Source organism: Ranitomeya variabilis, chromosome 5 (assembly GCF_051348905.1).
Source record: "Ranitomeya variabilis isolate aRanVar5 chromosome 5, aRanVar5.hap1, whole genome shotgun sequence".
Lineage (NCBI taxonomy): Eukaryota > Metazoa > Chordata > Amphibia > Anura > Dendrobatidae > Ranitomeya > Ranitomeya variabilis.
Window position 1 is genome coordinate 269092537 of NC_135236.1, and position 24072 is coordinate 269116608.

Consider the following 24072-nt stretch of genomic DNA (forward strand, 5'->3'; position numbering starts at 1 on the left):
TGATGGACGGCTGCGCTGATTTTGGTCTTCATAAAAGATACCTACACCAGCAGATGACATGGCTCCACAAACCATCACTGGTTGTGGAAACTTCACACTAGACCTCAAGCAGCTTGGATTGTGTGTCTCTCCACTCTTTCTCCAGACTCTGGGACCTTGATTTCCAAATGAATTGCAACATTTACTTTCTCTGAAAACAACACCTTGGACCACTGAGCAACTGTCCAGTTCTTTTTCTCCTTGACCCAGTTAAGATGCTTCTGGCGTTGTCTATTGGTCATGAATGCCTTGATACAAAGAATGCAACACTTGTAGCTCTTGTCCTGGATACGTCTGTGTATGGTGGCTCTTGAAGCAATGACTCCAGCAGAAGTCCACTGCTTGTGAATCTCTCCCAAATTTTTGAATGGCCTTTTCTTAACAATCCTTTCAAGGCTACGGTTATCCCGGTTGCTTTTGCACCTTTTGCTAGCACACTTTTTCCTTCCACTCAACTTTCCATTAATGTGCTTGGATACAGCACTCTGTGAACAGCCAACTTCTTTAACAATGACCTTTTGTGGCTTAGCCTCCTTGTGGAGTGTGTTAATAACTGCCTTCTGGACATCTGTCAAGTCAACAGTCTTCCCCATGATTGTGGAGCCTACTGAAACAGAGTAAGGCACCTTTTTAAACACTTAGGAAGCCTTTGCAGGTGTTTTTTTGTTAATTATTCTAATTTACTGAGATAATGACTTTTGGGTTTTCATTGGCTGTAAGCCATAATCATCGACATTAAAAGAAATAAACACTTGAAATAGATCACTCTGTTTGTAATGACAAGAATTGTAATTGAAGAATTGAAATAAAATACATTTTTGCAGATTTTTGGGAGAAGCACCTGTATATGTCATATCTTTAAAACAGATCCTGATGGAAGTAAGCTCTACACTCAGAACTTCCAAATCAAACACCTACAAAAAAGCTTCAGGAAAAAACTGTTCCAAAATGCATCAGAATTGCTTAAAAAAAACAATAGTTTTTTATCGTATAAAATTCAATCTGCACAGTAGATTCCATTGCCTTTTAGGAAATTATGGTGTGAAATCAGCCTTGAAAGAGGATATCTAGCTGCCATTATGGCTCACAGAAAGTGGTGTCCACTCTATGCTCTCTCATGCAGTAGAAAGTGACCTGCACCTTGGTCTTACGATTGTGCTTGAAAAAGTGAATTGCTCAACTTGTGAAATAGCAATTCTAACCATCAATACATGTTTTCCAGAGATCACTGGTTAAATTTGTTGATTGGCAACAATGCATGCCTTCAGCAAGGATAGTTGGTGACACCTTCACAGTTGGGCACTACATCTGGTTCCAACACCAGGCGCAGTTTAGTAACCTTCTTCTCAATGGACATATCCCTGTCCCCAACAGCAACAAGTCAGAACCCTGAATTCACTCCCCGCTCTCAGTCTTTTAGTTCTTGTATGCTAAGCACTGCCAAGCTATCTCACTTATTTTAGACATGGGCAACAAAAGCACAGTGGGCAAAGCAGCAAGTGTTTCCCTATCGACTACAATTGGGCAACATAGCAAATGACTATGTCAGGAATATTGTGCCTGCACTGCATTTGGGCACAGTAACACATGATCCTTGTATGATGCATGACTTGAATTTGAATGTGCAACATTTTTTTTTAAAGAAATATAATCACTTGAAAAAGATGATACTCATGGCCAGAAGCATGTCTGGGCATTTCAACTGTTCTATTTCTGCAAAGCCTGGAGGCCATTCTTCATTAAGTCTGACTGAGAACTGCCTGATTTCTGAGATTACAAGGATATGGAATTAAATGCTGCATATGTTGGATTCGCTGTACGAGCAGCGTAAAGCAGGGACAGCCTATATCATGCAGTAGGCAAGCTGGAACTTGGGTTACTTTGAAAATTTACTATGGCAGCTGATGAGAGGGTGCGGAGCCTAATGAGGCCTTTCGAGGAGGCTACTAATTTTGTCAGTAGGGAAAACTATCACGCCAATGATATCATTCCTCTCATATTTATATTGGAAAAAATGGTCCTAAGAATGCAACATGGGATGGAGGAAGATAAGCAACTTCTACATGTTCATTGCTGCCCTTGGGCTGTTTATAACACACCATACACACCATACATGTGTATAGACATCAGCATGGCATGCATTTGCCCCCAAAAAGGGATCATTTTTGGTTAGATTTTTTTATTTTAAAAAAGCATAGAAAAATCTGACAGGACGTGTGTTATTAAACACGTTGGTTACCACCAATTACTATACATTTACCTGAAACCATATGTTTAGGTGACTTAGACATTACTAAGGCTGTCTTTGCATTAAAGAGCTTGAAAGAGGTTGGATACAGTCTTAGGAGTCATAGAGTGTCATAAATCAGGACAATTGGAGGTTTTGGAGTACTTTCACCGCAAATCTATTTGCAGCACATTGAATTTCCCTGGCAAATTTGGCATCAATCATTTCAGAAAAATCATTAATCACTATTCTCAATGTCATATCTAAGCATATGGAACGAAAGCTTTTGAAGCAAAAGTGGACACAATGCAAATTGTTTAGTTATTTCTAGGTTACTAATAGCATATACTGTATTTCAAGATTATTGATGGCTACTTGATGTGACTATTGTGTTTTTTTTTTGGCAGATCAACTGTGCTGTGGCCGCAAAAAAAGTGGCAGATGCAAAATAAAATGTTGGTTGTGGGATAAAGGAGCAGCATCACTGATGACAAATTATTAACATGGCCTTCACTGGAATATGGTAGTATTCAGAGTATCTGGAATCTATGACTTGGCTCTAGAGCACTGCCATTTATTGTGTGTGGTTCTGTTGACTTTAAGACATATAGAGAAAATTAGGGCATTCTATACTTACCTTTTATAAACATAGGAGCAAGTTCTGCTCCTTGAACTGAAATCGGAACATTGCCCAGTTGACTCTTGGCTTTGACAATAATGTACAGAAGTCCGCCCCAGACACAGGATATAGAAACCTTCTCATCATCCACGGCTTTTCTACGCACAACCACTGGTGCACGACAATACTGATTTGCACCACTCAGGTCATCTGATTGACAGCCAACCTGCACCTGTAATAAATATCAAGCTTTTACTACAATTATCACCGAAGAGAAGGGATCATTTACAATATAAAATGTTGTGGAATATTTTAAGAATTTGGGTGCAGTTTTAGAAGAGGATAGCTTGCTAACACTTATTAGTATTCAGAAGAATCATTCCTGTAGATTACCTGTAGACCTTGACCCACAGCTGAGGCAGGAAACACAAGAGTTACTGTTTTCCGTGGAGGTACGTAGAGTCCAGTACTTCTCCAGGCACCGGCACCTGGGGACAGAAAATCCATTTATAAATATGTTGTTTTGGGCCCACTCTAGGTGGTTCTGTGAAAAATCACAAATATGTGAATGGTCCCATTCAGTATTATAGATATGAGTGTTAAAAGTTAAAAGAGCGAAAGAGACTAATAGCAGTTGTGCTAGACAAACTACCGTATGAATGATGCACCGAAATAATGGAAGTATTTTTCCCTAGAAGCCTTGCTTGCTGTATTGTTACAGTATTGAGGCACCATACGGAGGCATATAATGTGTTTACAGCTCTGAAGTATGAGCCATAGGGACTCTTTACAGGCTGTATACATTGCGCCAAACTCACATGAACATATTAGATTATTATTATTAATATTTTATTTTGTTAATATAGCGCCATTTATTCCATGGCGCTTTACATGTCAAAAGGGGTATACATAATAAAAAAAAGTGCACTTTTAGACCCTAATTATGGTAATTTATGCGGGCCCAGACTGAGCTAATAACAGGATCATAAGGATCTATGATACTACACAGGTCATTAGATTCACAGTCTAGTGGGACTTCTGACTATCTTTTATTTTTGCCAATTGTGATGGGGATTTTAAGAATTTATAGTAATTCCAATGTGAAAGTATCACTTTAAGGCCTTATTCACACGTCATTGTAAATCTGTATTTGAAAGCCAAAACTAGGTGTGGCTCCAAAATACATTTGAGATGTGAATCTTCTAATTATAGTTTTCTCTCTGTAGGTTCCACTCCCGATTTTGACTTGCAAACGCTGATGCAACACATTTAATAAATGCTGAACCATGAAAAGTGGTGCAGGCAGTGTTAGTGTTGCCACAGCAACCAAACAGATTTCAGCTGCTACTTTATGGGAAGGTGAACGGATTCCTTGGCATGAGCAACAGTGCAATTCAGCAGCTGACGAGAGCACAGCATGTCAACAGAGTAGCATCTTCTCTTCCTCTCAGTCGATAGGGCTTCTCTGCCAATGTCATGCTAATTGACAGCCATCTTCCCACTGCCTATCTGCAAGGAGTCAATCAGCATGACTTCTGCAGCGACGCTCCGTTGACAGAACAGAAAGGAAGAGGAAGATCGGCTCTGTGTGATGAGAGGTGAAATGAAGAATGGGTATTGCTGGCTGAACCGGCAGAGATCATCCCCATTCAAAAAAGGCAGGTTGTTAGTAGTGATGAGCGAGTGTACTCGTTGCTTAGGTTTTTCCGTGCACGCTCGGGTGATCTCCGAGTATTTGTTAGTGTTCGGAGATTTAGTTTTCATCACGGCAGCTGAATGATTTACAGCTATTAGCCAGGCTGAGTACATGTGGGGGTTGCCTGGTTGCTAGGGAATCTCCACATGTAATCAAGCTGGCTAATAGCTGTAAATCATGCTGCTGGGGCGATAAAAACTAAATCTCCGAACACTAACAAATACTCGGAGATCACCCGAGCATGCTCGGGAAAACCCGAGCAACGAGTACACTCGCTCATCACTAGTTGTTAGCAATAACCTGCCTGTTTGTTCTTAGACCCAAGCACAAAACTCCTTTCCTTTTAGTCTCATCTTTTGAATTATCATTTTCATGCTACAGTGCTAGTGATGAGGTGGACTGTAAGTGCTTGTTCACATATTTCACAAGACTCAGTTCATGCATTAAAGTTTCAGGAAAATTTGTATTCCAATGTTCTCACTGGGATAGTTAGTGTAATTTTTATAGAAAAAAAAGCATTAATCCTGAAACAATGCTTCAGGCAGAACTCCTCCAAATAGTACTATAAGAACAGTGTCCTGACAAATGAAAAAGATGTATACCGTATATTGGTACATGTACCTTTATCTTTTGTTTTGGGGGTGGGGAAAGAATAATACCCTGCCTATGTAAACAAGTCTTAAGAGAAAAAACGTTTATTTAAGGCAAAGAAATACATGATTTGATGATCTGTTCAAAAAATCATTGTTAAATATGAAACAAACATAAAAGTATATATATAATGAGATATGAGAAAAGTACTTTACCAGGGTTTGTGCCATCAATCTGCACCGCAATAGGGGGTTTAGAAATACCACTCTCACATTCTAGATCTTGCAACTTATCCAGACAGCTGACTTCTTGAGCGAGACACATCATGAAAGCTTCCTTAGAACAGCTTTTCGCCGGACACTGTTTGCTGACATTTGGGATACTACAACCATGTACCAGATGTACCAATTCTTCTTGTAGAGAAGAAATAAGAGGGCTGGCTGGCATCTTCATGAATGTCAAAACATCTTGTCTGAGTTTAGGCAGCCAATCACTCAGGGATGGTGTTAACTGAGCCCCACTTCTCAAGTCACTTAACAGTTGAGAGACAGCTCTAGGAAAATGGTAAGTAGTAGCTTCTGCATTAGGATCCAAAACCTGATAGTTGCCCTTAGCGACTGTTCTCCCCAAAATGCTGATTCCAAGCTTATTAAGGACCTTGTTTCCTGGATATTGAGAAAGCACGTTTGGATTAGAGTAAGACCAGTACCAGGCATGGCCAGCAATAAGCAGACCCCCACCTTCTGCAACAAACTGTTGAATTTTTTCTGCCTCAGCATCACTGCTTGATGTGCAGCAGTACACACTGAGCTCAGGAGCCAAATTAGATACCACACATTGTAAACCTTCAGCTTGTAGGACCTTTGCAAAATTAGCCAGTTTTTTTACAGCGCCAATTTTTCCTTGTCTTCCCTTATCCAGCCATGAGATCGCATTGAGCCAGAAGGTTTTGAGCTGCGGTTTGCATAAATAGCCTTGATGTGTCGCCACAACTATACGCCCTCTCCCGTAGTATGCTGCACCAAAAAAACACTGGTTATTGCTGGCTAGACCAATTGGAAACGTCAGAGGTCCATGAAGGAGAAGTTCAGAGGGGACACACTGTCCAGTAATATCCATGCTGCTAACGCCTTGCGTAAGATGCTTTAAATCTGCTGAAAAGGTCAAACTGTGCAAAAAAAAATAAAATAAAGTGAATATAATATAGTTTTATGTGATACTCAGATTAATTAGGCAAAAATCTATATAATGACATTTAAATGAAGATAAACAGTGAAGAACAATCCATAGTACTTACTCTTTGTAGAATGGGCACCATGGTATTTTTTCACTCACACTAAAGTTCCCTCTTTCTCCATATTGACCAGTAAAATATATCCCAGACACAGAAGTGATTTTGTTTCCAGGAAAATTGCACAGAACATTATCTTGTTTGTGGCTCGAAGACCAATGCCAGGCTTGAGCTCCAATGAGAAGACCTCCTCCTTCTTTTACAAAAGACACTATTTCCTGTGCCTGATTATCACTATATCCATTTGTACAGAGTACTCCCAAATCGTTCTTCAGACCAGAGATCTTTTCAACCTTGTGTCCAGAGGCAGAAATTGTCTGTTCCAAGTTGTTGAAGCTTTTGTCAACACCAATTACCGATTCTGAGGAAGGTTTCAGCCAAGATATTGCATTTTTTAGGAAATCCATAAATTGAGGCAGGTTCAAGAATGCCTCGTGGCTCATGACCACAAGCCGACCCTTCCCATACTTGGAGGCAGCAATAAGGACATGTTTTTCCGGACTTGCTATGACCGGAAAAGCTTCGTCACCAGTCAGGAGGAGATTGCAAGGCACATTTTTCCCAGAGAAATTTACACTACAGATATCTTTGACCAGAGAGCGGTAGTCTTCATTAGCAGCCATTTTCTATGTTCTGTAACACAAAATGAGCACTTTTTAAAAACGAAAAAACAAAACAAAATGCCTGTTTTTAACTTTTTTTTGTAATCCATAAAAGACCACTAAAATACATTTTAAATTGCAGTCCCCTTATTATAATAATTATTTTTATATATTGGACACACAATTTCTTATTCATTCTCGTGCAGGGCTAAAACCAATATTTTTTTCCTTCTTTAGTTTATTTGCACATTTTTTTCATCTAAATCACACTCCTTGGCACTATAAGGCCATAAAAGACCTTTGGAGGGCACTTCAACATTTAGCTACTTTTTTTTTAATTTCATTTCCTCTGTAACTGGGGCAAGTATATTAGCCCCAGTGTCAAGGCAAATTCAACCTCCTAATTACATTGCATAGATAATATGGGTCAGTTAGGGTCCAGAAGCTCATGTTCCCCTAGTAATATGATCACTGTAATTGGAGGAGGAAGCGCTGGTAGAACTTTCTGAACTATGTACATAGAACTTGCTAAGCACTGTGTATACAGTGATCAGGAAGTTATGAGAGTAACAAACCATCTTTGCCTTCTCTGTTGACAGTCAAGCTGTGCATAACAGTCAACTCCTACACCGAAATAATCTTGTGCAACTGCTTACTCTGCATTGACATTCTAAAACGTTATTGCACAGTGCAGAGGCGTAGCTAGGGTTTTGGTTCAGGAGGGGCGAAGCTTCAGAGAGGGCCCCTAACCAGGTAACCTTGATTACAATTCAGTGACACGCCCTAATATTGGAGAACCAACACAGATATTACCACCATACGGTCAATGGTAAATACAGTCCTACAGAACATATAAGAGATCACAGCACAGTTAATGTCTTACCGCTTATGTTTTCTGATGGAGTCGTTCACTTTTCCCGTCTTTTCCATCTGGCCCAGACCGACATGACAACTTCTTCCAGCCAGGACTCGTCTGCAGAGAATACAACAAAGACACATTTCACTTCTCACATTCCAGCCCCATCATCATCTATTCCCAACCTGCACAAACTCCTCATCCTGCTGATACCCCAATACTGAGCCGCTGCTGCCATATGTGTCCCTATTACTAAACCTGATACCCCAATACTGAGCCGCTGCTGCTGTATGTGTCCCTATTACTGCACCTGATACCCCAATACTGAGCCGCTGCTGCCGTATGTGTCCCTATTACTGCACCTGATACCCCAATACTGAGCCGCTGCTGCCATATGTGACCCTATTACTGCACCTGATACCCCAATACTGAGCCGCTGCTGCTGTATGTGTCCCTATTACTGCACCTGATACCCCAATACTGAGCCGCTGCTGCAATGTGTCCCTATTACTGCACCTGATACCCCAATACTGAGCCGCTGCTGCTGTATGTGTCCCTATTACTGCACCTGATACCCCAATACTGAGCCGCTGCTGCAATATGTGTCTCTATTACTGCACCTGATACCTCAATACTGAGCCTCTGCTGCCGTATGTGTCCCTATTACTGCACCTGATACCCCAATACTGAGCCGCTGCTGCCATATGTGTCCCTATTACTGCACCTGATACCTCAATACTGAGCCGCTGCTGCCGTATGTGACCCTATTACTGCCCCTGATACCCCAATACTGAGCCGCTGTTGCCGTATGTGTCCCTATTACTGCACCTGATACCCCAATACTGAGCTGCTGCTGCCGTATGTGTCCCTATTACTGCACCTGATACCCCAATACTGAGCTGCTGCTGCCGTATGTGTCCCTCTTACTACACCTGATACCCCAATACTGAGCCGCTGCTGCCGTATGTGTCCCTATTACTGCACCTTATACCCCAATACTGAGCCGCTGCTGTTGTATGTGTCCCTATTACTGCACCTGCTGTGTAAATTCTAAAGCACCCCCTCTATGATATAGTAATGCCAGCTACAAGTGCCCTAGAGAACACTGCCCATATTTTAGCCCCCTACAAAGTAATAATGCCCTGTGTGCCCCTTTGATAGTCACAGTAACCCGAGTTCCCCTATAACAATACTGTAAGTGCCCACTTTACATTTAATAATGTCCCGAGTCTCCCCCTGTACAGCTCCCCTATACACAGCATGATGCTCCCTCACTGTATAGTACCACCCACACAGTATACTGACCTCTTAGTAGACTCCAAACTGATGGCTCCAACACTGTATGAAGGCTCCTTCACTGTAATCCCCACACTGTATGATGGCCCCATAGATAACCTCCATATAGTATAATGTGCCAGATAGTCCTCAATATAGTACAAGACAGTACCCCTATAGGCAGACCCTGTGGTATAAGGCAGCACCCCCCCATAGGCAGATCCTGTAGTGTATAAGGCAGTGCCCCCATAGGTTGATCCTGTAGTATTAGGCGGCACCCCCCATAGGCAGATACTGTAGTGTATTAGGCAGCACCCCCCCATAGGCAGATCCTGTAGTGTATTAGGCAGCAGCCCCCCATAGGTAGATCCTGTAGTGTATTAGGCAGCAGCCCCCCATAGTCAGATCCTGTAGTGTATTAGGCAGCAGCCCCCCATAGTCAGATCCTGTAGTGTTTTAGGCATCAGCCCCCCCATAGTCAGATCCTGTAGTGTATTAGACAGCAGGCCCCCCATAGTCAGATCCTGTAGTGTATTAGGCAGCAGGCCTCCCATAGTCAGATCCTGTAGTGTATTAGGCAGCAGGCCCCCCATAGTCAGATCCTGTAGTGTATAAGGCAGCCCCCATAAAAAAACACAATACTCACCTCTCTTCCTCCTTGTTCCAGCGGTGCTCCCTGCTCCCGCTCTTGTCCTGACAGCGGGCACAAGGCAGTGATATCACCACGCCCACTGTCAGTGTCGGCGTCTGCGAGTGACGTCAGACGCCGACAGGGGATGATGGGGGAAGGAGCGCAGCGCTCCTTCCCTCATCAATGCGGTAAGCTGTATTGGCTAGTTGCCGATACAGCTCACCATGCGATGACGGCGGGGGGCCCACTGCTGGCACCAGGCTCCCCCGCCTGCTCAGGGGCCCCATAGCGGCAGAACAGGGAGATTGATTCTCCCTGCTCTGCCGCAGAATGTAACTGTATTGGCACGCTGTTACAGTAGCGTAGCTCCAGGTGGGCCCCATCAGAGCGCGGGGCCCGGGGTGATGGCCCCCTCTGCCCCCCCGGTAGCTACGCTACTGGCACAGTGATATGTGGACCGCCAGGAAGATTAAAATCGTTAGGAGGTTAGCAGGGTGACAATGAAGGTATACCCTCCCTGCAGCCACTTACTTCCAGTCATCGGGGTGGCTTAGGCTGAAGTTACAGCAACCGCTCACTACACAGTAAGTGCCAATGCAAACTCTACCCTGCACCTTGAGTGACAAAATCTTCTGCACACACACACACACACACACACAATCAATGTGCAGGGGAGTGATTACAATGTTCTCAGTGTGCAGTGAGAGGTGACTAACCGATCACTGCACCACCCCAATGACTGGAAGCGAGAAGCTGCAGGGAGAATATAATGCTTCCAGTAAACCAGCCCAACATGATTTAAATTATTTATTTTTTACCTGCCTATTACCCTGATTATCTGCAGGTAAATAGCTGTTTTATAGGTCACAGGTTTCTCTTGGAGGGAATCTGCCAGTAGGATCAACCCTCCTAAGTCGTCTATATGGACATTTGGGTCACATGCAGCTGAATAAAATGATACCTTGATATCTGTGATCCATTGTCTTTTTCCAGAGAAATCCATGTTTTTCTTAATATGTAAATGAGCTGAGAAGATCTATGAGCCGGACCTAGATCTCCCAGAGAATCTGCCTCCAGAGCTAATTTTAACTGAAAGGGGATGTCACCAGTGTGAGGGATATAGATCAGGAGAGCAGATTGTCATTACACAGCACACTGGCAACTCCCCCTTCCATTTAAAATAGGCTCTAGGGACAGAGACTGCGGAGACCCGTGTGTCGTAAACAGTGCCTTCCCCCCTCCCACCGATCCCACAGTGAAAACACAGATAGACCTGGATGGGTCGAACAGGTCGGTCACAGTTTATTAATGACATACGCAGAGAAGGGCAATTACATGTCATAACGGGCTCATCGCCGAAGGCCCTGTCTGCGACCGACAGGCGAGCAGGCTAATGAGCGGTTACGAACCTTTGCCCCTCTCTACACTTCCGCTGTGACCTAATAACAACATATTTATATATATACTGTATATATATATTTATTTATTTTTTTTTCATTTATTTATATTTATCCTATCACCACAAAACATCAATGAATATATAAGGGAGGGACAACGGTTTTCAGGGGTCAGCTGGGGAGAAAGAGAGATTCGCTGACCCCGGGTTCCTGCATTTAACCCATGTAGGTGTGGCTGGACGCCCCTTCCCCTTTATTCCCGTTGCTCAGTCGGGCGTCCCAATTAGTGCATCACCTGGAGGAGCAGTGGGAAGGGGGAATTGGGCACTGCACAGTGTTTCCTTCTAGCTTTAACCGCTCATTTACATATTAAGAAATATGTGGATTTCTCTGAAGTAAAACATCAAATCACAAATATCAAGATATCTTTATATTCATCTTTATATAATGTGGATGCCCATACAGACAGCTTAGGAGGGTTGATCTTACTTACAGATGCCCTTTAAAGGGCCCTTGTAACAAAATTAGATTGTTCAAAGTTTACAATAGAATCACTAGGCCTCTCAGCAGCATGTAACCTTGCTATGAAAGAAAGAAATAATAAAGCTACCTGGTAAGAGTAAGAGATGGTCGTCTGACAGTGCAGCAGGGTGTTATACACTCTCCTGCATTGGTCCAGACTGGTGTTACCACCGATTCTGGACAGCTAACATCCTAGATGTCACTGTCCATAGCAACAGCGGCATCTAGATGGAGCACCGAGTCCCAATGGTTACCATGGCAACTCTGAGACCAAATAATGGGCTAAGGATTTGCCAGCTATGATGGCCTGTTATGCCCTGCCATAAACAGGGTCCAGCAGGCTGTGGCAGCATGACACAAACAGGTATGTAGTGCATGAACATGATATCAGCAGTTAATGTGTAAAATACTCAAGTTGCATAGTGGAACTAAGTAAAAATAAAAAAATCACAGAAAAATGTTTTGCCACTAAAAACAAAGGTTTTATATATAAACAATAAACCCAAAATATACAAATAATGATGTGGAACAATCTGAACTATAAAGCTTTCACATAGTTTTTCCCAAATGGTGAACACCGTAAAAATAAATAAAAAATGCTGCTTTTTTATCACACTGACACGCAAAAAAAAGAGAAAAAAATTGTCTGTAGAAAAAAAAGCCCACATATGATTATGTTGGTAGAATAACAAAAAATGTTATGCCCCCGTGTAACAGACTAAGGAGGCATATGGGATTATAAGGCCAACTTAATATTAAATGGTTGACCTTTTGCCCTTTGCCAATACTAAGTATATATGTGAGTGTCTTAAGGGTTAATCCTGATGCATTTTGGTGGGCTACCTCTTTGCTGGGCAGGTGTGGTGATGTTTTCTCGCCAGAATCCAGGAATCCCAGGATTGGTGGATCAGCTGGAAGGCGGTGGAGGATTTATCTATTTAATGGGAATGATGTGGGTAGAAAGGAAACCAGAGGGTTAATTGAGATAAAAAAAGGTGGTTTTATCTAGTTAATTTATTATTAATTTCAATTCAGATAGTTTTTTCAGAGATTATTGCTAGGTTATTTTGTTCATGTCCAGAATACAAATTCATTCTGGAAACTTATTAAGAGGTTAATAAGTAATTTTCTGTCATCTTTGAACATGTAGATTTGAAGGGTTTTATTCCTGGTTTATACAGATTCAATTTTGCACATCTCTGTGAAATTGGTCTGGACATATTCAACCTAAATATGCAGAACATGATTGAGGCCGCAGTGCTTGGAGGGGCCCTATCATGTAGTTTCGCTGAAGGGCCTGGAGGATTACACCCCGCTCTCTGGCTGGGCGGTGCTGGTTAAGTTTAATTGTTTGTTATTGCGACTTGAGTCAATTAAGAATTAAGCTGCTGATTACTGATTGGTCTATTTATTATTACATTGGTCTAAGATTGATTTATTTGTTAATAATCCCTTAAAAAAAATTGCGGCCTATTTTCCCAATGTCATAGTGTCGTGTCTCTTATTTATTAGGTAAAGTAAAGGTAGCGTATAGCCTTTAGAATCCCATATTACAGCTCTCATAGCATAAAAAATTTTAGTGTGTAAAAGTTGCAAAATATAAAACTATATATATATTTGGCTGTAATCATACAGACCAAATGAGTAAAGCTGTTTTATCAGTTATTCCACATGGTGAGTGGTGTAAAATAAAACAATTCTTGAAATTCTGTATATTCATTTATTCTCCCAAAAATTAGTATAAGGCTCAGTTCACAAAGGAGGCGTCCTCCTTTTTAGGCATATTTGTAACAGAAAAGCACGGTCGCCTCTATTTTTGTACATGTCTAAAAAGATGGACGCTGCCACAATAGAGATCAGCCAGAATCCAAAGTGACTCCATTTGCCTCATTACAGTGAATTGTACTCAGTGTTGAACACAGGATAAATGTGAACCTAGCCTTTAGTGTAAATCAAATTGTTATGCAACCCAAAGCAGTAGCACAAAAAGCAGGCCCTCACTCAGATCTATCATCTTTCTATGGAAACGGGGGAAGTTTCATTTACTGTTAGCACAAAGTCCCTGGATAAGCGACATTGCTCCCAAAAACCAATCCAGCAGAATCTGAGCCCCCAAATGTAAATGCCTCCCCCCCAATCCACTAAGCTTGACAGTGTACCTAAACCGCAGTTAGTTTCCACATGTTTGGCATTACTATTGAAAAAGAACCCACTTAACAATTTACGGGACGAGTATCTCCAGAAATAGTCACTGCAACTGTGGATAAATTCATCGAGGGGTGATCCTTGTGTTTTTTTTCTGCTGTTCTGGCCTAAAGGTACCATCACACTCAGCGACGCTGCGGCGATATAGACAGTGAGCCAACCTAAACTAGATCGCTGCAGCGTCGCTGTAGAGATGTCAAACACAGAAGCTCCACAACGATGCAGGAGCGATCCTGTGACGTAACGGTGACTCACTTATCGTTCTCACAGGTCGTTAGCTCCATGTAAAACATTGCTGGCATCGTTGCTTTTGCTGTCAAACATGACGATACACGCCGACCTGACGACCAAATAAAGTTCTGGACTTCTAGCTCCGACCAGCGATATCACAGCGGGATCCAGATCGCTGCTGCGTGTCAAACACAACGAGATCGCTATCCAGGACGCTGCAACGTCACGGATTGTTGTCGTTCTCTTTGCAAAGTTGCTGAGTGTGAAGGTACCTTTAGAGGCTTTGTAAATAGGGGACCACAATCTAATCCAGCAAAATCTTCACTCCAAAAGTCAGACAATGCTTCCTCTCTTGAAGCCCTGCTGTGTGGCCAAACAGTAGTCCCGATCACATATAGGCTATCAACTTATTCACAAAAAAATTTCAAAACATATTGTGTGATCTATTTTTACCCATTACCACTTGTAAAAATGAAATATTTGCAGCTAATATAACATTTTAGTAATAAAAATGTAATTATTTTTTTTTCCACAGTTCAATGTTATAAAATTCTGTGAGGCATATGTGGGTTCAAAATACTCAATATACCCCAAGATGAAATTCTGGATTAGTATAATTTTCAAAATGAAGTCTCTTCACTAGTGTTGAGCGATACCGTCCGATACTTGAAAGTATCGGTATCGGAAAGTATCGGCCGATACCGGCAAAGTATCGGATCCAATCCGATACCGATACCCGATACCAATACAAGTCAATGGGACTCAAGTATCGGACGGTATTCCTGATGGTTCCCAGGGTCTGAAGGAGAGGAAACTCTCCTTCAGGCCCTGGGAACCATATTAATGTGTAAAAGAAAGAATTAAAATAAAAAATATTGCTATACTCACCTCTCCGAGGGAACCGGCAGCGTTGTTTGCTTAAAATTCGCGCTTTTCTTTCCTTACGTGAAGTCCCGGCTTTGTGATTGGTTGCGTCGCAGTCACATGGGCGACGCAACCAATCACAGCAAGCCGTGACGTAATTTCAGGTCCTTAAGGATTTTAAAATTACGTCCCGGCTTTGTGATTGGTTGCGTCGCAGTCACATGGGCGACGCAACCAATCACAGCAAGCCGTGATGTAATTTCAGGCCCTTAAGGATTTTAAAATTACGTCCCGGCTTTGTGATTGGTTGCGTCGCAGTCACATGGGCGACGCAACCAATCACAAGCCGTGACGTCACGGGAGGCTGGACACGCGCGCATTTTAAAATGCGCGCTTGTCCAGCCTCCCGTGACGTCCCGGCTTGTGATTGGTTGCGTCGCGGTCAACCAATCACAAGCCGGGAGGCTGGACACGCGCGCATTTTAAAATGCGCGCTTGTCCAGCCTCCCGTGACGTCCCGGGTTGTGATTGGTTGCGTCGCGGTCAACCAATCACAAGCCGGGAGGCTGGACACGCGCGCATTTTAAAATGCGCGCATGTCCAGCCTCCCGGCTTGTGATTGGTTGACCGCGACGCAACCAATCACAAGCCGGGACGTCACGGGAGGCTGGACAAGCGCGCATTTTAAAATGCGCGCGTGTCCAGCCTCCCGTGACGTCACGGCTTGTGATTGGTTGCGTCGCCCATGTGACTGCGACGCAACCAATCACAAAGCCGGGACGTAATTTTAAAATCCTTAAGGACCTGAAATTACGTCACGGCTTGCTGTGATTGGTTGCGTCGCCCATGTGACTGCGACGCAACCAATCACAAGCCGGGACTTCACGTAAAGGAAAGAAAAGCGCGAATTTTAAACAAAGAACGCTGCCGCTTCCCTCGGTAAGGTGCAGGCTGCGTCGGAGAGGTGAGTATAGCAATATTTTTTATTTTAATGCTCTCTTTTACACATTTTTACATTAATGTTGTTTCAATACCGATACCCGATACCACAAAAGTATCGGATCTCGGTATCGGAATTCCGATACCCGCAAGTATCGGCCGATACCCGATACTTGCGGTATCGGAATGCTCAACACTACTCTTCACTCATGAGATCTACTAATGCAATATGGTATCAGCAATCTATTTCAGCCAAAATTGCACTCCAAAAGTCAGTTAGCACTCCTTCTGATTCAAGATCTACCATAAGACCAAAAAGTAGTATCCAACAATTTCTGGGTATATTACTGTGTTCAGGAGAAATTGCATAACAAATTGTGGTGTTCATTTTCTCTTATTACCCAAGCTTCTGTGAAGCACATCTGGGTAAAAAATACCACATCCCTAGGCACCTAAAATACCACACCCCTATATTTGGTCAGTATTTTACATCAGTATTTATAAGTCAAAACCAGGAGAGGGTGAAAAATACAGAAGTGGTGACGTGTTCCTATTGTACTTTTCCTCTGTTTGTTCCAACCCTGATTTTGGCTTAAAAAAATCAAGGTAAAAATATGACTAAACCACTGAACTTGTGAACGTGGCCTTAGTTTAATTCTTTGAGGCGTTTAGTTTCCTAAACAGGGGGACGTTTTTCTGCTGTTTTTGCACCTCAAGTACTCTGCAAATGTAACATGGCATCTGCAATTTCTTCCAGAAAAATTTGCATTCTTTCTCTTTTGTTCCTAAACAACAATTTTTTACTACAAAAGTGACATTGTCACATTTGGGATAAAATTGTGCAACAAATTTTGGAGTCAATTTTCTCCTACTACCCTTTTGAAAATTAAATACACTGCTCGAAAAGTAAAGGGAACTCTTAAACAAGACAATGTAACTCCAAGTCAATCACACTTCTGTGAAATAATCATGTTCAGTTATGAAGCAACACTGATTGTGAATCAATTTCTCCTGCTGTTGTGCAAATGGAAAGGGCAACAGGTAGAAATGATAGGCAATTAGCAAGACAACCCCTATAAAGGAGTGGTTCTGCAGATGGTGACCACAGACCATTTCTCTGTTCTCTTCCTTTTTGGCTGTTGCTTTGGGCACTTTTGCATTTTGTCATTGCTCTCACCCCTAGAGGTACTGTAGAGTAGCACGAGGCGGTGTCTACAACCCACAGTTTCTTAGGTAGTACAGCTTATCCAGGATGAAACATCAATGCGAACTGTAGCAAGAAGGGTAGCTGTGTCTGTCAGCACAGTATCCAGAGCAAGGAGGAGATACCAGGAGACAGGTCAGTACACCAGGAGATGTAATGGGGGCCTTTGAAGGGCAACAACCCAGCAGCAGGACCGCTACCTCCTCCTTTGTGCAAGGAGAAACAGAAGGAACAGTGCCAGAGCCCTGCAAAAATGATCTCCAGCAGGCCACTGCTCAAACTGTCAGAAACAGACTCCATCAGGGTGATATCAGGCCCCTTTGTCCAAAAGTGCCAGAGAACACCAAGATTGGCAGATACGACATTGGCACCCTGTGCTCTTTACAGTACGGATGAGAGCAGGTTCACACTGAGCATATGTGACAGACGTGACAAAGTCTGGAAACACCATGGAGAACGTCCTGCCTGCATCATCTTCCAGCATGACTGGTTTGGCAGTGGGTCAGTAATGGTGTGTGAGGCATTTCTGTGGAGGGCCGCACAGACCTTCATGTGCTAGCCCGATGTACCCAGACTGCCATTAGATACCAGAATGAGATCCTCAATTTTATGTTTTATTGTTTTCAAAGCATTCAATTTATAATGAATACAGATTTGAAACTGGATTATTTCTTTCAGTGATATCTAGGATGTGGTATTTTAGTGTTCCTTTACTTTTTTGAGCAGTGAATTTTAGGGTAAAGCAACATGTTTGTGTAAGAAACATCATTTTAATTTCTGCATCTCAATGTTATACACTTTTGCAAAGAACCTGTGGGTAAAACATGGTCTCATGTGGGTTTATGATGTTTTTGCATATTGGGGGCCCTGCAAATGTAATAAATCATTCGCAACTTATTCCAGCCCAAATTTCTCTCCTAAAATGAAATGTGCCCTATTTCTTCCAAGCCCTGTCGGATGCCGAAACAGTAGATTTTAACCAAATATGGGTCATTGCCACATTTGTGAGAAATTTCATAATACATCGTGGAGTTAATTTTCTCCTACTAACACTTGTAACAATTGTAAAAATTGGGGCTTTTACAATATTTTAGTGGAAAAACTGTAATTTTTCATTTTTTTATTCCAATTTGTATTACTTCCTGTGAAGCACCTGAAAGGTTAGCAAACTTTCCGGCAATAGTGTCTTTGGTTGGCTTGGCACTATGGTTGTATCTATGATAATCAATACGTTAATTTCTTGCAAATCATGGACCATTTGGTAAGTTTGGATTTGGCCAGGTACTTGTTTTTTCTTACCGGAAAAAGAAATGTACTATAAGGGGATCAGCAATCCCATCTTTTATTACCTTAGAAGTTGTATGGTACTAGCAGCTTTTTGTTCCTTACTCGAGGGATATTGCTCTATGAGTACTTGTACAGTTCCAGGATTTAACTTGGTTTTTACCAAAGATACCTTTAAAACACCAACATCTGTTTTATTCTTTACCAATAACGTAGACGGTACTTTTGTAACTTTTGCTCTATGCCAACATCTGAATTGATCTCTAACAATAATTTCTTTCTTCTTCCCAAATTGCATAAAAGCATTAATGGACACACTATGTCAGCCCCAATTTAATTTATATGTAATGTGGGACTGTGTGACAATTAAGAACCACATACAAGTTTTTCTGATACTTATATGCATAACATGTGTGTATAAGATATGGGCAAATGTGGATGTCATGAATAATCAGAATCTGTTCCTCCCTCTTTAATGATACTGTACAGATACAATCAATGAAAGTCATTTAATCATAACCAGTGCCTGTCATGTCTGTTTTAGCCTCTTTGTGACCTCACCAACAGCATAACATTATGTCTCTCAATATTTAGGAAATTAATTATTGTGGTTTGCCAAAATAAAATCTTAAATCTTAAACTTGGGAGTGTAAGAACCAAGTTATTATTGGGTGCCCTGAAATGGAAATGTATTCTTACTACTATAAAAACAGATGAGAAAATTTCCATCATACTCACATTTTAAGAAACGCTTGTCTTTATTTTCCGGAGTGCCATTCCAATGCTGATGACTGACCAGAAATATCCAATGCAATAATAAAGAAAATCTTCTAGCTTTATTACAAATACATAGATTTAAAAATCCATACAAGGATGATGTGGTACATTAACTGCTCTGACGCGTTTCTGGCGCCTTCTGTGCCCTTAGTTATAGAGCAGTAGGTGTCAGAAACGCGTCAGAGCAGTTCCTGTACCACATCATCCTTGTATGCATTTTTAAAGATATGTTTTTGGAATAAAGCCTGAAGATTTTTTATTATTGAATTTGCCTGTCCACCTCTTTTTTGCATTGGATATTCTTACTACTAGTACATTTTGTGGACACAACTGTGTGGCTGTTATTCCTATTTCTGGATGACCGAACAAAGGTAAGGCTTTTTGATATATTCACTATCTTCAATTAAGATCCCAGTAAATTTCAATATTACTTTGTCATCTAGCACAAGGCTTTTAGGAAATCATGGGTCTTCCCAAATATACAATACACCAGCACTAACACAAATGCAAAGTGAGTTAAAAACACAAGCACAAGAAAATACGGTTAAAGGTATTGAAGGAGAATCAGCAATAAAGTAATATAAGTCAATAATGTATCAGCAAATTAAATGATCAAATATCTACTTCAATTTTTCCCCGTTTACTTCTCCCAGAGTTACCCAAAGAGCTTCCTTCCAGGAGGGAAAGTATAGCGAGGGAAAGGCTAAATTGTCCGGGATGTATCTTTATGTCCTGGACAGAAGCTCTCCATTTGTTCAATCCAGAAGACAGCATAAGGCTACGTTCACATTAGCGTTCGGCGCCGCAGCGTCGGGCGCTGCAGCGTCGCCGCAGGCGTCATGCGCCCCTATATTTAACATGGGGGCGCATGGACATGCGTTGCACTTGCATTTTATGATGCATGCGTCACTGTGGTGCATGCGTCAGGGCGCAGAGGACGCAGCAAGTTGCCGTTTTTTCTGCGCCCAAAACCATGCAAAAATGGACGCATGCGTCACAAAACGCTGCGTTGTGCATGCATTTACATTTGCGTTGTGCGTTACGTCGCCGACGCTGCGGCGCACAACGCAAATGTGAACGTAGCCTAAAGAGGAAAGGTTCTCGCCGGGGATATAAAAGCACTTTTAGAGGCATGTATAATAGCTGAGTTCCCATAGAACAATAAATATATAGGGTATACGGACAGCCACTATGCATTTGGCATTGCACATGATTAGAGTCCAATACACTGCAGGAATTTCATTGGATCCTCTTGTACACCAATAAAAAATGCAGTATTAGCGGCATAATTCTTTAGGGTCATAGAATTACCTAAACAAGGTGCAATTGAAAAGGTGCAAGCACAAACCAAGGAACAAGGTGGACAGGAAAAAGAAAGATGGCAGAAAATTTCCAAAACCAAAGGAGAAAACAGACTTTGGATTGGATGGTAGATAAGTGTTGCCTACCTAGAGCACTGTACCCTATTATGTGTGCTCTCTCTCACGGTAAGGCCGGTGTCACACTTGCGAGTGTAATGCAAGAAACTCGCATCAATACCCAGCACTGCCGCCGGCACTCGGGACCTGAACGTGTGGCATAGAAATACATGCAGCTGCACACTCCGGTCCCGAGTGCCCGCGGCAGTACCGGGTATTGATGCGAGAGACTCGTGCGAGTTTCTCGCATTACACTCGCAAGTGTGACCCCAGCCTAATACTCATCCATCTACAGGTGCAATGTGGGTTTGGTAAAAAAAAGGATGGGTAGCTCCAGGATTTCATTCTGCATCTGATAAATTTGTATAAGAATGTGAAATCTGCGCATATTGTAATGTTTGTAAAGCAGTGAAAATTACCTTCAAAACTTATACTTAAGGCATTGTATACATTTCAACTATTGCAAATACATTTTTTACAGCTTTCTATGGTTGCAGAAAATCTGCTGCAACATCAAAAACTCACCAAAATCTCATTGAGGGAATGCAGCCTTAGGCTACGTTTCCACGGTGCGTTTTTGATGCTGTATATTTCCATCAAAAATTCAGTGCCTTAGAGTTCCAGCAATGTTGATGGGATTTAAGACCACTATACTTTTATTTTACTCAACGTAAACTGATCTGTGGTGCATGTCTCAAATCCGCAGCATGTCAATTTCTTTTGCGGGTATGCTGACTTTTATGTGCGGATTTTCCATACAGATTTGCATCAAATGCGGAAAATCCACAGGTTATAAAATACACATGAGTTTTTAGTGTGTTTCCCACAGTAGAAACGCATAAAAAACGTATGTAATCCACACCTAAGTATATTAATAAAGTTTTGTTACAGCCAAAACCAGGAAGTATCAAAAACAAAGAATCTTTCTTTAAAGATGACACAACAAAAAGAGAAAAAAAAAAAGAAGCTTGAAAACGCATGTTAAAAATACGCACACAAAAATGCAATGAAAAAACGTAGATAACCTAATTTAAAAAATATTTTCAGAAATTGTGCAGCGTCAAAAATTCATCAAAAATAGCAAATATTGTTGCTAAGAAAATATTATCAGAAGGAGTGCACAGATGTGGAATTCCAAAAGTTATTGAGAATTTACTTCACATGTTTATCAAGAAACCATGCAAGCTATTGGAATAGAGCAAACATTTCAAATACATCAAATACATCACCACCCACAGAGCAGTGTTAAGGTAAAAAAACTAAAAAAATACAAAAAGCTATGGCAAAAACATATAAGCCATGGACAAAATGTCTTCCAATAGCTTCCACATAGTAAATGTGACCCCTAACATGAAATTCTGTTTGGCACTCCTCCCAAAACAGTCTCATATTTTCCTCAACAATTAAAAGCACCCCACTCAAATTCAACTGTATATGTGGGGGCATTGTGGAAAACTTAACAACCGATTCACAATAGTGTTCTTAGTTCTAGATCCATTATCCCTAGAGGGCACACGTGATCTGCCGCCTGGAGATTGGGTGACATTACAATATCATAGTGTATAAGTGAGAGTTTGGAACTGAATTTGAAGGGTTCTACCAGGTCCAGCTGACTGCACAGACTTCTGTGAAAGTTGAAGGAAAAACTACTTGGATATATCCTTCCCATTGTAACAGTTTCTATAAAAACTAATACTCAAGCAGAAGTAATACCCTATGTCCTTGTTTCTTATAATAGTCATGTTTTTGTCACCGTCAACAAATTATCTGCATATTCGACAAATTTTCCAAACAGTGGAATAACAAGTTTGTTAACTATCATCACCTCATAGCACAGGCACAAAATCATTATTATAATTACAAACAACACATACAGAACATTTTTGCTTTGGGTGTTTTGGAACATTTTTGTTCGCATGTTATAATTTTTTTCTTTTCAAAACAAAGCATACGCTAGGTATATTTTTTTTCTCTAATTTTTGACATACACTACAAAAAAAAAGAAAAATATGGCCTGCAGACTTTTAGTATTAAATCAATGTAAAGGTTCAAAAGTACACTGTGTGGCCAATATACAGACATATACATACACAATGCATCAGCACAATGACTAATAGATACATGAACTCCATCCATATAAAAAGGTGCACCTTGACGTGGTTGGATTCCTTTTGCGGTCTCTGAGCAAAAACGCTAACCAAGTAACTTATGTTTTTAACATTTGCAGCAATACTGTAATTCATGTATTCATTAGTCGCAGTGTGCCGATCATGTATGTATATATCTGCATTTTGGCCAGATAGTGTCCTTGTGCACCTGTACATTAATTTAATGCTAAAGATAGGGTGCAGTAGGGAGACAGACAAACATTTTTGGTGTAAATTTTTAGGTCTCACCTCTGGGAATAACTCGGGGTGACTGTAACATTCACAAAATTTTGTAACATTGCAACATTGTTTACTGGTGGCTCAATCATCACAGAACTAACAATTAGTTTTAATAAATGTTTTGCAGCAAAGTAAATGTACAAACTTTTTTTTTTTAACGAAGCATGCTTTATTTTGATCAGAATAGTCATGGCGATGCTTCTCCATAAACTGGAAAATAAATTGTTTCTGGTCTTCCTGAGTGCTGCATAGGCCCTATTTTACTTTTTTTTTCATTTTTCATTTATATAATGTTTTAATTGCAAATTATTTTGGCACATGGAGAGGTGAAACATAAGGTGGTTAGGTGCCATCCGTATTAAAAAGTTCACCTTGACGTGGTTGGATGGTTTTTGCACTCTTTGATAAAAAAAAATGCTTATTAAAGTACCTTATGTTTTTAAATTTTGACTTACACGTCTCAATTGGAGAAAATTCAAGTTTTACGTGTTACAAAAATGCATCAAATACTGTTGTGTTTTTTGTTAGCATTTAGATATGCCAAAATAGTGTAATCTAGATGTGGAAATAGCTACTCATTCAACTTCTTTTATTTTAATTGGTAATGATTTGTGTTCACACCCTAGTTAATGAGGTCTTTATATAAGAAAAAAATTCCACTTATAATTAGGCTTAATTATCAACCGTTCTATCAATTGCTTTATTAATTGTGTCAAATAAATATTTATATTATAAACGTATTTCTAAAATTGGGTGACCAATTTAATGAGATGAGATAGACATCTGGACACACACCCATATCTGGTTCCAACTTACCTAGAAATATTGAAACAGGGTGGAATTCTGTAGCTAATTTAGATTTCTCTTAAAGAAACACACCCAGAAACTTTGTATCCTCTAAATATATTACAGTCATCATATTATACAGCACTGTGGACTTACAATTGCTCATTTTTCACTTTCTCTCCAGTTAATTCTTTTCTTTCTCTGCTCTATGTAGAAAAAGGAAGACTCTTG

General features: G+C 41.0%; 1 protein-coding gene across 2 annotated transcripts in view; it reads right to left on the minus strand.

The window, feature by feature from the left end:
* LOC143775757 (TRPM8 channel-associated factor homolog) overlaps positions 1–24072 on the minus strand; it is a 43791-nt gene that overhangs the window by 14733 nt on the left and 4986 nt on the right. Inside the window, exons 2-6 of one of the 2 annotated variants that reach the window (XM_077264278.1) lie at positions 7949–8038; positions 6470–7096; positions 5388–6340; positions 3279–3373; positions 2904–3117 (exon numbers count right to left, since the gene is read on the minus strand). In XM_077264278.1, coding sequence (XP_077120393.1) covers positions 2904–3117; positions 3279–3373; positions 5388–6340; positions 6470–7086 — 1879 coding nt within the window. In that variant the 5' untranslated portion in view covers positions 7087–7096; positions 7949–8038. The remainder of the gene's footprint in view (positions 1–2903; positions 3118–3278; positions 3374–5387; positions 6341–6469; positions 7097–7948; positions 8039–24072) is intronic. The other variant, XM_077264277.1, reaches the window with a different exon arrangement.